The sequence below is a fragment of the Dama dama genome, chromosome 7, assembly GCF_033118175.1.
Source record: "Dama dama isolate Ldn47 chromosome 7, ASM3311817v1, whole genome shotgun sequence".
NCBI lineage: Eukaryota > Metazoa > Chordata > Mammalia > Artiodactyla > Cervidae > Dama > Dama dama.
In genome coordinates this window covers 33,457,883-33,475,743 of record NC_083687.1, presented here as the reverse complement: position 1 = coordinate 33,475,743, position 17,861 = coordinate 33,457,883, and the positions used below count along the sequence as shown (strand labels likewise).

General features: G+C 43.3%; 1 protein-coding gene across 2 annotated transcripts; it reads left to right on the top strand.

The window, feature by feature from the left end:
* The first annotated feature begins 1,651 nt into the window (after nt 1-1,651).
* On the top strand, nt 1,652-10,783 carry HFE (homeostatic iron regulator). 2 transcript variants are annotated; one of them, XM_061147429.1, is made up of 6 exons: nt 1,652-1,941; nt 5,302-5,565; nt 5,995-6,294; nt 7,372-7,468; nt 7,780-7,893; nt 8,854-10,783. In XM_061147429.1, the coding sequence occupies exons 1-6, from the start codon at nt 1,866-1,868 to the stop codon at nt 8,888-8,890; spliced, it is 888 nt and encodes a 295-aa protein (XP_061003412.1). In that variant the 5' UTR covers nt 1,652-1,865; the 3' UTR covers nt 8,891-10,783. The 2 variants fall into 2 exon arrangements, with proteins under 2 accessions (XP_061003412.1, XP_061003411.1); XM_061147428.1 differs by having other exon boundaries at nt 1,654-1,941; nt 7,372-7,647.
* Nucleotides 10,784-17,861: the final 7,078 nt, after the last annotated feature.

Here is a 17,861-nt window from a genome sequence, read left to right as displayed (position 1 = left end):
AACTTAATTCTAAGTATCATTTTATGAAGCAACTATTATCACCACCTCTTTACAAAACAAGAAAATTGAGACAGAGAGTTGAAGAGGCTAGCAATATAACTTTGCCTTGCAGATTGATTATAAGTTATGTGCTCTGAAGGCATACACATATACTCATCAGAAATAAGATATAATAGGGTAGTTTACAAAAACTGTACTAAAGTGAGCAAGAGTAGACTTGTTGTTTTTCTCATCGGTAATGAAAACAATATATATGGACAGTTTTCATTTGTAGATATTAAATATAGAGGACATTTTCTCCCTTAAAGTTTCTAAGGCTCTTCGAAGAGCTGAAAGATAACAATTGACAAAAATAGTCATTGCATTGGCCTCAAACTCTTTGCAAATGAGACACTTCATTATGCTATGTCATTCATTCTGATGGCACTCTAAACCAAAACAGTTTGTTCCTAATCTGTCAGGTATGTTATTATTACCCTCTAGGAGTGTCATTATCTATTAAAAGCTGTAAAATTTCATTCATGTAGAGTATCATTTTGTGATCAGAGTTTATTATCCCCATTTCACAGATGAGCAGATTGAGGTTCAGAGAAGCCAGAATAAGGCCATTGTAAAGATACATTTTTCCTTTTCGGTAGCTCTTTGGAGTTCTCCTCTATTTACTAGATGGTATGCTGCCTGACTCATGAATCATTCAATAAAGTCAATTCGATTTTAAAAATTTACTGTGCTGAATTTTGTTTTTGAACAGTAGGTTAGAGACTGGTTAGGGGGATGGTGGAATTTGGAGATGATGCCTAAAAGGTACTAAAAGGTTTCTTTGTGGAGGGGATGAAAAATGTCCTAAATTGATTGTGGTATGGTTGCTCACCTCTATAAACTTTAAATGGATGAATTGTATGTAAGTGAATTTTATGTCCGTAAAGCTGTCACCTATGAAAAAAAAAAGTAATTGTACAGTCAACCCCCATGTACTCATCATCAGTGTTCAACATTTTCTCCACCCTATTTCATATCTCCATACTTTCCAAAATTTCCAAGTTTGAATTTTTTCTTGGATAGCAAAAATTTGCATACATGCTTTTAAAGGTATCACTGTATTTACTAGACATTTAAAGGTTTTAGGGAAATACTTTTTCCTAAATATTTTTTAATATCCTTTTGAAACGTCTAAGACAGTAGTTCTCAAACTTTGTTGTGTTGGGGGGTGGGGAGGGGGTTGTTTAAAATCCCAGTGCCCTGGTGGCATTGCACAGAAATTAAATGGGTGCCCCAGGGCTATAGGAGAACATCTGTAGGTTTTACAATTCTCCAAATGATTCCAATGAGCAGTAGTTCATGAAATGTAACTATAAAAGCTATGAAAGATACTTCAATAGAAAGGAGCTAATCTGTTAAGCTTATAATTTAACTAAATTCTGATCAAAGAATAAAATGAAGTTTTTATGCAAAAAATATTTGTAAGTTGAATATCAAGATTGGCAAGTTGAACTTAAAAATTTTGAAAATGTGTACCTGAATATTCAAGTTATTCAATATTTAAATGGTAAATATTTAGATCAGAAAATCATTAAATATATTCTCCTCAATCAGCATCCTCTCGGGATTTAAAAAACCAGAGACACAGCTGTGTGACCGAGTGTTTCCCAAGCAGGTACTCTGGGTTGCAGGAGAGAGAGTTCAAGCGCAGGAGACCCATTTCTTTTCAGCAGCAGCCCGGAAAAGGATCCCACTGGCCAGGAAGTTTCATCTGGGATCCCCGGAGCCTCGGCAATGGCTCCAGGGTGACTTCTTGGATCATCCCCGTTTCCCCGCCCTACCCAAGCGGCTGAAAAGCGCCGGGACGCGCGGTCCGAGCCGGGAAAATGGGCCCGCGAGCCCGGCCGGCGCTTCTCCTCTTGATCCTCCTGCGGACGGCGGCCACGCAGGGGCGACCGCCGCGTGAGTCCCGGGGCTGCGGGCCGGAGAGGGGCGCGGCGGGGGAGGCAAAATCGAAACTAGCTTTTCTTAGCGCTGGGGAGTTCGCTAAACACCGAAGGACTGCTCAGCCCTGTGCGCGGTGCCCTCCCCCAGCTTCTCCCGGGGGGCATGCGGGCCACTGGGGGTGCCGATGGGGTTAGGGGACCTCCCGTTCCAAGACCTTGACCCCTCACTCCCCGCCCACTCCCCGTCCTCGCTGCCACGCGTGGCGCTCGGAACCATCCACTCCTTCTCCCAGTTTGGACGCTTTGAGAATAGAAGCCTCTCACTGAGGTCGAGCTAGGATTAGGGGTCCTTGGCCTCCGATCTCGGTTTTCTTGTTTCTACTGTTAACCGAAGCGACTTAGCACGCACGCACTGTCGACTGTGTCCTTTTACCCCCGATCACGCCTCAAACAGGAAGTTCTTCTCACCAAGGGCGACCTTGGCCGGATTGCCCCCTCCGGTGTTTCCACACCCGGGGGCTCCAAGGTCTGGGAGACAGGGCTGAGTGAACACGCAGTGAAGGCCGCCGGGTTTCCATTTCCGAACCACTGGCACGGACTGAGGATGGGAGGTTCTTGAGAGAGGTCGGCCAGGGGCCTTACTCTTGGGGATTGTTCTTTTGCCTGGAAAAGTAACCTGCCTGATATTTTGAACTTTTGAACTGAATCTCACAGTTCTTTTCAGCCCAGGGTTTTTAATTTGCAATGTTAATAGTACTGTATATAAAGGAAGCCAAAGAGATGATAGTTAGCCTGTAAGTAATGACCTCAGTTTTAAATCACCTTCCTATCTGTGATCTTACTTGACTCTATTCAGCCTTTGGGTGGTAGGAACTATTCACATCTTGATTTTGCTAGTGGTTAACAACTTCAGGTTAAATCCTTCCCCAGGTTACAAAGAATTTAGACAGTCTGGTTTTCTGACATGAAGTACCACGGTTGTAATCTTGGCTGACAGTGTTTGCCCTCACTGTTGTCTGGCACAGCTCTGGATGCTTTATACACCGACAGAACCACACTTGGAGATTAGGTCGTATGTGTATCCACAGTTTATAGATGATGAGAACAAAATAAGACCTGCTCACCAGTACCTTTGTTCAGTGTTACCCAGGGCTCTTCATAGTTGCGATTCTTAAAAGTTACTCTGCATTAGAGGTTAAATCATAAAATCTGATGAAGGAAAGTCTTCACTGACTACAAGTATATCAAGAGCAGGGAGCCAAGTCCTCTGGTGCTTTGCCTTCGACTAGATGGGGATGACAATACACAAAGGGATAGAGAGTATCAGGTAATGGGTAACCTGTGAAGCAAGGAGGTCAGGGTAGGCCACTCTCCCCGGCTGGGTTGAGCAGAGACCTGAAGTAAGGATGATGCTCATTGGGAGCAGCACTTCCCGGACAGGCTAGGGGGACCTGCCGAGGATTTGCAACATCAGCATTCATCGACATTTTTTGTTGTGGGGATTGTCATATGTACTGTAGGTCATTTAGCAGAGTCACTGTCCTTTACCCACTGGATGTTAGTACACTCCCTGGTCGCGACAACCAAAAACATCCCCAGGCATTGCCAGATGTCCCTAAGAAAATAAATGCCCTGATTGAAGAAAGAGCAAGGGCTCTGGAGGCCCAGAACAGGTGATGGGTTCAGCAAAGGAGTCATGGGCGAGTCTCCTAGGGCCTCACAGGTTGCAGTGTGGCCTCCAAACCAGGAGTGATGTGATCAAGAATACCTGTTGAAAAGATCGCTCTGGCTGCTCTATGGAAAGCAGAATGAAGGAAACAGTGATTAAAAAAAAAAAAAAAAAAAACCAGGACGAAACAGACAGGCAAGAGATGATAGACTGGGCCAGGTGGGAGTGGAGGTGGTGGTGAGAAATGATTCTATTCTGGATTTATTTTAAAGGAAGTTGCTGAGGGATCTATAAAGGATCATATGATAGAGAAAAGTCAAGGTGGCTCTATTATTATTTTATCTTTATTTTACCAGCCTCAGCAACAGGGGGATCGGTGGTGTCATTTCCAAGGTGGTGAAGGTAAAAGAAAGAGCAGTTTGGGGGCAACCAAGAGCCTGGTTTTAGACTTGTTCAAGTTTGAAATTCCAATGAGTCATCCAGCTGGTGGTATCATATAGGCAGAGTTGGAGAGTAAGAATCTAGAGTTCTGGGTCAGAGATCGAAATCTAGAAGTTGGCATTTAGTCATCCAACAAGTATGTATTAAGCATCTACTACATGCCAGACACTGTTCTAGGCATTGTGGATACACACTGAACTCCCCCATCTAGAATTAAGGGACACCCCCACAACAACAACAAAAAAAAATAGAATTAAGGGAATGCATAAGAAAACTCACACCTGCCCAGAGGCATGTCCTCTTGGGCTTTCTGGGTGTTTTTTCACATTTGCATTTGATTTGGAACTGTTTTGATGCTGAAAGATACCCTGAGCTATTTATCAGCACATCTTTCAGCATTTAACAGCAAACATTTATAGGCAGACCTCAGAGATAGTGTGGGTTCAGTTTCAGACAACCACAATAAAGGGAACATCATAAGAAAACAACTCAAAGTTTTTGGTTTCCCAGTACATGCCCAAGTTGTGTTTACTACACTGTATGCTGTTATGTGTACAACTGTATTGTCTTAAAAAAAATACATACCTTAATTTTTTTAAAAAAAGTATTGCTAAAAAATGTTACCCATCATCTGAACCTTCAGAGAGTCAAAATCTTTTTATAATAGTAACACCAAAGATCACTGATCACAGATCACCATAACAAATAGAACAATAATGAAAAAGTGGGAAACCTTGTGAGAATTACCAAAATGTGACACAGAGATATAAAAGTGAGCAAAGGCTGTTGGAAAAGTGGTACCGATAGACCTGCTTGACATGGGGTTGCCAAACACCAATTTGTAAAAAAAAAAAAACACATTAGCTTCAAAGGGCAAAAAAAAAAAATGAGGTCTGTCTGTACAGAGGAAAGGGTTTAGAGATGGAAGTAGTGATAAAAATCAGACAATAATTCCTCTGGACTTGGATCTAATTGGGTCTGAGCATCAACTCCAGAGCTCAACTGCCCTAGCTAGACACATCTTGGGATTTTCTAGAATCTGTTGTCCCCAAGGGGAGGCTGCTGGAATTGTGAGTTCTGGGTTAGAGGCTGGGGGCTGCAAGGGGGTGGCACCCCCACATGGCACAAGGAGGGTCATGGGGAAAAAGGGTCATGGGGAGGGAGGGCACCACCCACTTTCACAGGGTGGGACCAGACACAGCTGGTTCGAGTAGATTCTGACCGTGGACTCCCAGTCTCCTATGCGGCCTGTCGCCCTCTCCCCAGGGTCACACTCCCTGCGCTTCCTCTTCATGGGCGCCTCCAAGCCAGACCTCGGGCTGCCCCTGTTTGAGGCTTTGGGCTATGTGGACGACCAGCTGTTCCTGTCCTATGATCATGAGAGTCGCCGTGCAGAGCGGCGCGTCCCGTGGCTCTGGGGCAGGGCCAGCAGCCAGCTGTGGCTGCAGCTGAGTCAGAACCTGAAAGGCTGGGACCACATGTTCATCGTGGACTTCTGGACCATCATGGACAACCACAACCAGAGCAAGGGTGCGTGGAGAGCGGGCCTCACCTTCCCAAGGTGGGCGGGGTGTGTCTCTGCTTCACAGATGCATCTTGAGGGAGGTTTGAGATCCTGGCTATTTGAGGTCCTGGGGGGCAGAGAAAAGGGCAAGTGTTTGCTTCCTGAAGTTGTTCAGTCCCTGTAATGGTTCCTGTAATCCCTGTAAGGGCTTCCCTGGTGGCCCAGATGGTAAAGAATTCACCTGCAATGTGGAAGACCTGGGTTCGATTCCTGGGCTGGGAAGATCTCCTGGAGAAGGAAATGGCAACCCACTCCAGTATTATTGCCTGGAGAGTCCCACGGACACAGGAGCCTGGCAGGCTACAGTCCATAGGGTCGTCGCGAAGAGTCAGACACGACTGAGCGACTAACACACACACAATGGCGGAAACGGGGACCTGCTCCTTTGGTTTCAGTAACGAAGCTGGGGGCGTTGCCAGAGTCCCACACCCTGCAGGTGATCCTGGGCTGTGAGTTGCAAGAGGACAACAGCACCAGAGGGTTCTGGAAGTACGGGTACGATGGGCAGGACCATCTTGAATTCCGGCCTGAGACACTGGATTGGAGAGCAGCAGAGCCCAGGGCCCAGATCACCAAGCTGGAGTGGGAAGTGAACAAGATTCGGGCCAAGCAGAACAGGGCCTACCTGGATCGGGATTGCCCTGAGCAGCTGCTGCATTTGCTGGAGCTGGGGAGAGGGCCTCTGGAGCAGCAAGGTATGGTGGGAGCACTCTCTGGCCCTCTCGTGATGGAGTGGATGGGGGTGTAGGGTATAGGATCCCCAGCTGGGGTTTCAGAGATGGCCGATGTTGTATGACTCTCTGGGAAGGTACTGAGGCCTGAGTTTTCCACCTCGAGGTTTCCCCCTTACAGTTGAGATGTATCATATAGCTGTGAGTCATGATTTTCATTTTTTCCCATGTGCATAGCTAAAGAAAAAGTAACTGTGATTTTCCTTTCGATTTAACCAAGAACCCTATTCCCATTTATAACTTTTAGGGATTCAGAGATGCCAATTTTCATTTGAATGAGTACCAAGGCAAGAAATTACCTAATGAGGCAATCAGTCAGAGTAGCACAATCTTGAGGGGTCAAAGCTACTTTCACAGACCACACTAGTAGCCACGAAGGCTGACTATCTGACAAGACCCCTCCCTACAAGAATACTTATCAGGTTGAACCAGGTGAAATTACTGAGAGTACATATTCAATCAGTTTTGATCCTCATAAGGGGCAGTTTCAGGCTTCCCAAATGGTGCTGGTGGTAAAGAATCCACTTGCCAATGCAGGAGATATAAGAGACATGGGTTCAGTCCCTGGGTTGGGAAGATCCCCTGGAGGAGGGCATGGCAACCCACTCCAGTATTCTTCCCTGGAGAATCCCATGGACAGAGGAGCCTGGTGGGCTAAAGTCCATAGGGTCCCAAAGAGTCAGACAAGACTGAAGTGACTTAACACGCACACATACAAGCGGCAGTTTCATTTGATTCAACTTAAAGTATTAACACGGGCAACAGGTGTGCATATTTCCATGTGGGACTGGAGAACAGGCTGCTATGACTGTGACTGACACATCAGAACTGAATCATGTATTTTAGGACATGAAATGGTGGTGTGTCTTTCCTACAACCTGCTCTGTCTGCACAGGGTGATTCCTTCAACCATGAGAGAAAGGGAAGTGAAAGTTGTAAAGAAAGGGACATGAAAGTGATAAAGAAAGGAAGTGAAAGTTCTGGTCTTCCTGGCATGGGTAGGAAGAGTCCCTCTCCAGATCCTCCCTTCTTCCTGTCCAGCACCTCCTTTGGTGAAGGTGACTCATCACGTGACCTCTGCACTGACCACTCTTCGGTGTCGGGCTCTGAACTTCTACCCCCAGAACATCACCATAAGGTGGCTGAAGGACAAGCAGCCCCTGGATGCCAAGGACGTTAAGCCAGAGGATGTGTTGCCCAATGGGGATGGGACCTACCAGGCCTGGGTGGCCTTGGCCGTGCTCCCTGGGGAAGAGCAGAGATACAGTTGCCAAGTGGAGCACCCAGGCCTGGATCAGCCCCTCACTGCCACCTGGGGTATGGATGAGAGGCAGGGGCTGAGAAAACCTGATGTGGGCGGGCTGGGGTTGGTCAACAGGGCAGTGAGGGGAGGGTCTGCTCTGGGCTGGGGGCAGCGTCATGGGCTTTCATTTGCTTTTGCTGTTTTAGAGCCCTCACTGTCTGGCACCCTGGTCACTGGAATCCTCAGTGGGATTGCTGTTTGCGTCATCATCTTCCTTATTGGAATTTTGTTCAGAATCTTAAAGAGACGGCAGTCTTCGAGTGAGTAGGAAGCAGGAGGAAGCCTCTTAGCGCCACGGCGCCCAGGACACTCTCATCTTCCTGCAGGAAGTGTGGCAGGTGGAGGCAAAGAGGATTTGGCATCCAGGAGAAGCCCTCTCTTCTTTTTTCCTTTGGGAACCCTGGTACCTCCCTGGGAGCAGGAATTTCCTGCTGATTTCCCAATCTGATTTCCCTCAGAATGAAAGCTCCTAACTCAACAGACATCTGTTGAGTGCTTATTATTTGGCAAGGGGCTGTTTAAGGTAGTGCAGGTTCTCTGAGGTTAAGTCACCATTGCTATACTCAGAACCCAAGTCTAGTAGGAAATGAAATCCATGAAACAAGTAAATACAGTTAAAGACCCCTGAAGGTCCTATGAAGCAAATGCTCTTGGTAGGGTCAAGGGAAGGGAGGACCACATTCTCTGGGGATCAAGGATAGCTTCTGGATCTTGAAGAAGTAGGATTTCTTTAGGTGAGGTTGAGGACGAGGGGAGCTCTGTGCAGGTGAAGCAGCTGTGCATGTGGGAGAGAGTGACACATGCTGGGGAGTGAGAAATTATCATCAATTTGACCCTTGACTTTACATACTTATCAGTCTGCATTTCTCCTTCCTGAACATCTGTGGTGCAGGGGGAAAAGGGGTAGACAGAAACCAGCTCCTGCAGAGCCTTGGGGGCCTTTGGGTTGTTATGGGGGTGGGGGCGGAGAGGGTCAATGCAGGGACTTAAATCAGCAAAGGGGGACCCAATCTCTATGGTATGGAGAGTGAGTTGTTAGGAAGTGAGATGGGAGGCAAGGAGACCAGTTAGGCAAGGAGACTCAGCATTTGCAGATGAGAGATTATGGTGCCTGAAATTCAGGGGTTCCTTGGAAAGAGGATGGTCAGAGTTGAGATGAGTGGATGAGCAGGCAGGGGAGGATCCAGTCTGACGCCTGTTTCCTGGACATGTCTTTGCAGGAGGAGCTGCTGTCAACTATGCCTTAGCCGAATGTGAATGAAGGGCAGCCTGCAGAGCCTTGTGGGGCAGAGACAGAACTCAAGACTCAGGGCGCACGTGCCCTTATGGCGTTCTTCATGCTCAGGATGATTGGAGCTAAGAAATGGGAACTGTCTCAGGAACTATCTGCTCTTAGCCTTCCCTCTTCACTCTCAAAAAGTTCACCATCTAGGTTTCTGAGTTCCTGTTTGTTAAAGGGCCCCAGCTGTGACTTCTGCCCCAGAAGCGGCTTTCCTGAATCCCAGGCTACATTTAGAACCTATGTTGATTTCCTGCATCACCTCAGACTTCGTATACCTACATCATCTCATCTCCTAACTGTGGAGCAAGGTTCCTTAAATCTGGGGGAGGGGGGTGCTCGTGATTCCTTTAAACCTCTGAGAATAGCTTTGAACCTTCTCCTTAGGTCATACACTCTAATACCCCTATCAGAATTTGGCACACAGAGCCAGGCAATTCCTGGACCCCTTCAAGTTTCCTTTTAACCCTCCCTCTGTTATTGAGAACTCACTTGTCACCAAGCCCTGTGGTCTCTTCCATCAGAAGATCTGGACTGTTGTACAGCCGTGAAGGCTGTGCACTGCACAGCCCAAGAAGGTTCATTTTCCAGAAGAGGCATCCTTTCCTGGATGTTTGTGCCTAGTAGGATAGTCTTCTCTAAAATGGGTGAGAAGTGTCTTGGGGAAGGATATCTTTTTCTAATTTGAGCAAAGGTGCCATGTGGGATTCCTTAGATTAATGACACCCGCACTTTTGCAATACCTCTTCTGTGTGCCAGACTTGAAGTAGCACAGGATTTGATCTCCGCTCACACCATCTCCTTGTTCTGATAATAAAAACGATAATTAAGATGATGATGACGACGATAAGGTGGCTGACATTTAAAAAACTCTTACATGGTGCCAGACTTAGTTCTCCGAGTGCCCATTTACATGCATTATCTCATATAGTTCTTACAATATTTCTTTGACATCAGTACTATTATCCCCCCTCCCCTTTTTCTTTAAGATGAAGAAAGTGAAGTTTAATATAGAGTATCTCACAGCTTGCCAGGGACAGAGATAGGTGTCAAACTCAGTCAGGCTGGCTCTTTGATCCAGCTCCTTGCTCCTGCATTCCCATGATTAGATACTTGGACTAAATGGGGAAAGAAGGAGATGGCTGTGGAGATGGCTCTTCTCTTGTCTCATTGTCTGTATTCTCAGCGACTTTGATTCAAGTGCAGGGAAAAACGGCAGAAAACAATCTCGGCCATGCTTCCTCTCAAAGTTCCTGAGGGAAGAACCCTGGACTGTGACCGCTAACTTCTCCATTGCCATACTGGCCAGCTCTATCTGGCAGCACTCATGGGATTGAGATTGGGAGGTTCGGTCAGTTACTGTGTTGAACCTCACAGAGTCCTGCTCCAATCAGGGCCACTAGGGTGTAGGCATTTCCCTCCATAAACCAGAGCAACCACTCTCATATTAAAGCTGGAAAAATAGAAAAAAATATATATATACACACACCAGATAACTCATGTTTATTTCATGCTGCTATGTACAACTGGTGGCATAACTATGTTCAAGGCTCTGTCTTGGAGGTTGGAGGGCAGATGCCTCAGACCAAATACAGCACAAAACTTTGTTTGGTAGGTACTAAATTTGGGCACAAAGATCTCAACTATTTATTTTAAACTTTTCTTTTTTTCTGGTTATGAAAGTTAAGTGGATAAAAGTACATATAATTTGTGCTTACTATAGAAAAGTTTAAAATGAGTTGAAATTATCCTTCCATTAGCCAAAACTAACTCTATTAACAGTTTGTGTATTTCTTCTCAGTATTATTGCTATATTAAAATATATAAAATTATCAAATGCATAGATTTTAATAAATGCATAATTCATTGTGCATGATTTTCCTGATGCATTTGTCCATCTTATGTATCCACTTAATCAGCTTCATCATTACATTATTTTGGGGACATTTACACTGCTTCTAAGGGGTCATGGACCTTCCCTCGTAGCTCAATGGGTAAAGAATCTGCCTGCAAGGCAGGAGACCTAGGTTTGATTCCTGGGTTGGGAAGATCCCCTGGAGAAGGAAATGGCAACCTACTCCAGTATTCTTGCCTGGAGAACCCCACAGACAGAGGACCCTGGCAGGCTAGAGTCCATGGGGTCGAAAGAATCTGACATGACTTAGCAACTAAACCACCACCATCACCGTACTGCTTCTAATTTTTTTAATGTTTTATTTTCATTAAACTATTGTAGCTGAATTAATTGTTTTTCTTTACCCTAGAGACATATCACCTAAACTGTAACACATTGGTCATTCTACCTCCAAACCACGATGGAAGCACACTGACAAATTCTTTCTCCTTAAATATCCTCCCATACCCAAAGCAGACTGCCAAAAATCTTCCTTGCTCATACTGTTTCCTACCTTACTAAGGATATACTAAAATTAATCAGGCAACAGTTTATGTTCTTTTTGTTTCACACATGCCAAAATTTCAAGAAACATTCTACTCTTCACAGTAACACATTTGTTAACTGTAGCCTGTTAATTTTTTTTAAATAACCACAATTATAAAATTTCCATTTTCTTGTAGTGTTTCTTCGCTTAATTGTTCTGGCCTTGTTCATCAATTCTTAAAATCAGCTACATTTGAAAAGTCAGATCAGTTCAGTTCAGTTCAGTTGCTCAGTCGTGTCTGACTCTGCGACTCCATGGACTGCAGCACACCAGGCTTTCCGGTCCATCACCAACTCTGGGAGCTAGCTCAAACTCATGTCCATTGAGTCGGTGATGCCATCCAACCATCTCATCCTCTGTCGTCCCCTTCTCCTCCTGCCTTCAATCTTGAATGAGTCAGTTCTTCACATCAGGTGACCAAAGTATTGGGGTTTCAGCTTCAGCACCAGCACTTCCAATGAATATTCAGGACTGATTTCCTTTAGGATTGACTGGTTGGATCTCCTTGCAGCCCAAGGGACTCTCAAGAGTCTTCTCCAACACCACAGTTCAAAAACATCAATTCTCCGGTGCTCAGCTTTCTTTATGGTCCAACTCTCACATCCACACAAGACTACTGGCAAACCATATATTTGACTAGATGGGCTTTGGTCAGCAAAGTAATGTCTCTGCTTTTTATTTTGCTGTCTTGGTTGGTTATAGCTTTTCTTCCAGGCAGCAAGCATCTTTTATTTCATAGCTGCAGTCACCATCTGCAGTGATTTTGGAACCCAAGAGAAGAAAGTGTCACTGTTTCCATTGTTTCCCCATTTATTTGCCATGAAGTGATGGGACTGGATGCCATGATCTTACTTTTCTTAATGTTGAGTTTTAAGCCAGCTTTTTCACTCTCCTCTTTCACTTTAATCAAGAGGCTCTTTAGTTCCTTTTTGCTTTCTGCCATAAGGGTGGTGTCATCTGCATATCTGAGGTTATTGATATGTCTCCTGGCAATGGTAATCTTGATTGCAGCTTGTACTTCATCCAGCCTGGCATATTGCATAATGTACTCCGCATATAAGTTAAATAAGCAGGGTGACACTATACAGCCTGAAATACTCCTTTCCCAATTTGGAACCAGTTTGCTGTTCCACGTCTGGTTCTAACTGTTGCTTCTTGACCTGCATACAGGTTTCTCAAGAGGCAAGTATGGTGGTCTAGTATCCCATCTCTTTAAAAATTTTCCACAGTTTGTTGTGATTTACACAGTGAAACCTTTAGCATAGTCAATGAAGCAGAAGTTGGTGTTTTTCTGGAATTCTCTTGCTTTTTCTATGATCCAGCAGACGTTGGCAATTTAATCTCTGGTTCCTCTGCCTTTCTAAATCAGATACCAACGTTTAAATTACCTATTCTATTTTACCTCTGGCAGGGAAAAAAAAAAAAAAAAAAACACCACTTACAAGTTTGGTAGTAAGGAGAAGGGCGTCATCTGGTGGCCAATGCCAGAAATGTCACAGTGGTTTTATGACTACAGTGAGTGAGGCGGGCGGGGGAGGGGGGGGAGAGGAGCAGGGCGAAGTCTTCAGGGGAAAGGAGGAAAGGAAAACACAAAAGACAAGAGTGGGCCACTTAGGATCACCTTTGGAGAAAAGCCACTGAAATTTTGAGAGAGCAAAGATGAAACTATTCACCAGGTATTTGAATTGCTGCAATCACAGGGCACTGTTGAGCTGCCTGAACTGGGAAAAGAACAGAAGGAAAACAAATCTGGTGATCTTTGAGGCCACCTGCCAGCAGTTGGCTAAGGCCTGCTGGGAGGCACAGGCAGAACTTGGTCTTGTGTTATAATAATTAGCCTTAGAGTGCTGTGTACTTGATTCATTCTTCATGTACATACACACACACACTAAAAAACAAAAGCCTTACTCTAAAATGCTGCAAGGTTCTTCTAAGTTACACATTCTAATCATGACTAGAATTTTAAAATGCATGACTTTAACCATTGAAGATATTTACAGATATCTCTAATTTTAATTTCTATCGACTTTGGGTCATCATTTTTTTCTTCCCCATTTTTGAACAAGTGATTAATATGTAGATTTTAATACAGTATTAAATTATCTCGTTGACTATTTTACTAAAAATCCTCGGTTGCCCTGACATCCTGCATGCATTTATTACTTGGCCTAGAATGCATACTGGTATCTCACATATTCTGTTTCTGGATAATTCTCTAAGGTGTTTACTCATATGTATGAGGGATACATATAGTCTACCTTAAGCAGATGCTTCTATAGCTTCTATTTCTTGGCTGGATGAAATTGTATTCTCAGTAAAGTCTTCTTTAGCATGAATATTTCCTGAAAGTAATTTTTTTTTTTTTTTTTTTTTTTTTAGCTAATAGTTATTGAGTACTTACTAGATGCCAGGCCTTGTTCTAAATGTTAATTTAATTCCTCTGAAGAATCCTGTGACATGTAAGCTCTGGTTATTCTGTTACCCTTGTTTGGTTGTGTGGAAACCAACACACAGAGAGGTTAGTTAACTTGCTGAAGGTTACACAGCTGGAAAACCATCGTGCTGAGTTTTTATTTCAGCTAACCTGGCTCAGAGGCACATTCCTAACCAATACACAATATCTCTCTCTGAGTCAAGAAAACATGTGGTTGATGCCATTGCATCCTTTTATGATACTCCTTTAAGTAACCATTCTGATGCCTAGTGACCATACCTTGGATATTTCCAGAGTGAGGAGAGGACCAGTTTTAACATTTCAGAATGTTTTGTTTCACACAGGCCAAAATTTCAAGAAACATTCTACTCTTCACATTAACACATTTGTTAACTGTGGCCTGTTAATTTTTTAAATAACCAGTTATAAAATCTCAATTTTCTATATTTTTTCATAAATATTTGGGAAATTTATCTTCTTTTCACATACAAAACTCTATCAACTCACATTTCTGTTTATTCTCTTTATTATTCAGGGAGTATCACAATTTGAGTAGCCTTGAAGCACATGTGAATCATTTCTTCACCAGGTTTGGGTAGAAAGTATTGTTATTTTTAAAAAAAAAAATCAAATTCTGGCTTTTGACCCAAAGATTCTAAAATAGAATTTTGCTGTTTTCAGTGCATTTGGTGGGGTGCTGAGCATAATACCAATACTTGTATAAGCTTCAGTGAAAGTCTTGTCAGTTAACCTTACTCTGCAAGTCCATGAGCTAGCCCAGATTTTATTCTGTAAACAGAGTGACCACAATGGCATTTTCGTAAAACAGTCAGCAAGAGACTTGGATAATGCCAATGGAGCTTCACTCAGTGTGTAAGAAAACATCTATTTTAAACACAGGTGTAATAAAGATCTTTCCTTTGTGTACTTTTGGGTTCACAGTTTCCACCACTCAAGAAATGCAAAATCCTTTCTTTGTGCTTTGTGTGTGTGAGTAAGAAAGTATTCCATGGAATTTAAAAATCAAATTTAGCTACAAATGTGTTTATAAAAATTTTGAAACAATTGTTTAAGAAAGGATAATATTAGAAACTTGCTTGTTCAAATGGCATTTTCTTCAGTAGGTCAAAATGTGTTAAGAACATTTAGAGGAGAAAGCCCAAACAAGGACAACAGGCCTAAAAAGTGCAAGTGCCGACAACTTTTAGAAAAAGAGTTTGAACTAAAGAGAAAATGCAGGGTGGTTAGGATTTGGCGCTTTGACTGCCATCACCCAAGGTCAGTCCCTGGATGGGAAACAGAGATCCTGCAAGACATGCAGTGCAGCCAAAATGGAAAAAATAAAATCAAATAAAGAGGGAAAAGTAAGAACATTTTCTTAAAAGGGTAAGGGGAGGAAATGAGGAAAATAGGGAGAGACACAGTAGACGTATGTTATGGAACCAAAAACACACCAATGAGAATGACAGGAAAAATGAATAATTAGAACATAGGTCATACCAAAGTAAAGATTAGTTGACTGAAAAAGCGAAATGCATTGAAGAATTAAATGGGAAGGATATAACTCAGCCAGGGGCGAGAGAAGCCCCAGACCAGGAGTGGTGTTCCCAAATGCCTGCAGCTCACTACTGTCAAGTTATAAATCCCTGGCAGGCTGGCGAAATGAGGTGAGATTGTACTTATGCATTTCCTTAACTATAACATTGTTCAAAACTATCTCTATCCAGGGGTTCCTTTTTACTAAAGTGCAATTATACCCTGAAAAGTGTTGATATATGCTGGTAGTTTTCAACCCTGTCCAAGTATCAGAATTGTCTGTTGAATATATATATTCCATGGAATGATATGCATAAATATATATGTATTCCTGAACTCTAGTATTTGACTGAGTTTGTTTGTTATGGGTGGTTCTGGCATTTTATATCTTTAGAAGATATTTGGTCAACATCACTGTTTTATTTGTTGAAATATTTAATGTATCCATTTAGCCACAACTTGCTTGCGAGGTTTTAATTTGTAGGGTCTTGGTGACATAAATGGGGTTCTGTGATGCTAGGTTCACTCGGAGGATGAGTTCCAGGTGACCCACTCTCTTCTAAGCCATAGGACCAAGTAACACGTGGCTTCAAGAGCAGAAGGATACATTTTTAACATAAATCTGTATGTGTATACCCTTTAAATATTTCTGTTCTGACAGTTATGACTTTTTGAGTCAATGTCATTGAGAAAAGTTTAGAAAAGAAGAAATTGGGAGAAGAGAATAAGAAAAAGGAACTATATTGTACCTTCATGAATTAAAAAGCATGTGGAGATTTCATGTTTACATATGAACTCTGACCTGATACTTTTCCTCTGTAATGTTTGACACTTCTTCCTAGCTATGTCGCCTTTATAAGGTGCAGGTTCATAGTGGGAGAGGGTGTTGAAAGTCAGGAGTCTAAAAACTCTCAATTTGGGGCAGAAAAATGTAACCCCATCTAATTATTTTAGAAGTGATATAAACCCTGTGCCATACAGAGCTTTCCTGCCCTCTCCTGGGTCTTTCCTCTCCATTACTGGGTCTCTTCTCCCTTTTTGCCTAAGTCTGATGTTATAGTGTAAGGTCATATTCTAAGTCTCCCGAGTATTAACCAGGATTGGGCTGGGGGTTGGGGGAGAAGTCTTTTTCTATTTAACTAGAGTGACTTTTAATGTGGAAATTTTCAAAAGCTGCAACTAAAAACTAAAGAGAAGCTTTTTGATTGAGAAGTCCTTCTCAAACAATATTCAGATCCAATTCTATTTTGCTTAAAATCAAAAACAAAAAAAACAGGGACTAGCCTGTCCATAACCCTCTGTAATCTTATCAAAAGCCTCCCAGGTGAGGGCCCTGTAGGCTTAGTAATGACCTTAATCAAGTATTAGCCCCATCCTACTATTAATCCCCAACTCTACAAAACATGTGTTCTTGTTTCTAAAACTTAAGAAGGTTGAGAAAAGACTAACGGAAAAGAGAAAGGGGCTTTTAAGAATTGAAGCCCAATCAGACAGGTGCAGAAGGCCAGGAGGAGGGGCCCAGGGACAACTGATTACTGAAGCCTACTTTTAAGTTCGTTCTCTCACATGTATTTGCCGAAAAAGGAGTCATGCAGTACATGTTTGAATGGAAAAAGAGAAGAAAATAGTTTTAATTTGCAATTGTTTGTCTATTTTTTTAGTCTTTCCATATACAGGAGTTTTAGTACCAGAGCCTCTTTATGGCCAGGCTTATAGTTTGTCTCATTAAAATGCGGCCTTTAAAATTGAAACAAACGAATGGAAAGGGAAAGTCCCATCACCTATAAGTCTATGTTCCTTTACATATTATTTTTACATCCCCCAAAGAACCATTATCTAATTTATTAGTTTTGCTTGCTCGTGCTCAGTCGTGTCCAACTCTGCGACCTCATGGACTGTAGTCCGCCAGGGTCGTAGGTCCATGGGATTTCCCAGGCAAGAATGCTGGAGTGCGGTGCCATTTCCTCCTCCAGTGGATCTTCTCTATTCAGGGATGGAACCCGCGTCTCCTGCATTGGCAGACGCATTCTTTACCACTGAGCCACCTGGGAAGCCCTAATTTGTTAATTACCGAGCTATGATTGAAGGCAGGAAAAGGGGAGGACGAGATGGTTGGACGGCATCACCGACTCAATGGACATGAATTCCAGCAAGTTCACGGAGATGGTGAAGGTCGCAGAGTAAGACACGGCTGAGCGACTGAACAACAACAAAAAGTTATAAAAAAGAAATTTGCAGTGGAGCTCTTTGCTCCATGTCCTCGAGCTGATAAGAAAACACTCAACTTGCAAATGGGCACAGAAAAAAATGCAAAAGAGAAACTAAAGTTTTCATTCGATTGAAGGCCACCTCCCCTGCCAAGAGCTCAACTGAACACCGAGGTTTCCTGACCAATGAAAACACTGAAATGTTAATAACCTTCTCCTTGCCCCACCCCCCTGATGACCTAATTTGGAAAAGCCACCTGAGCGTGTTGTTTTCAATCAGGTCCGCTAGAATGCTATTTAAAGGGCGGTGACACGTCCGTGGAGTCACAGC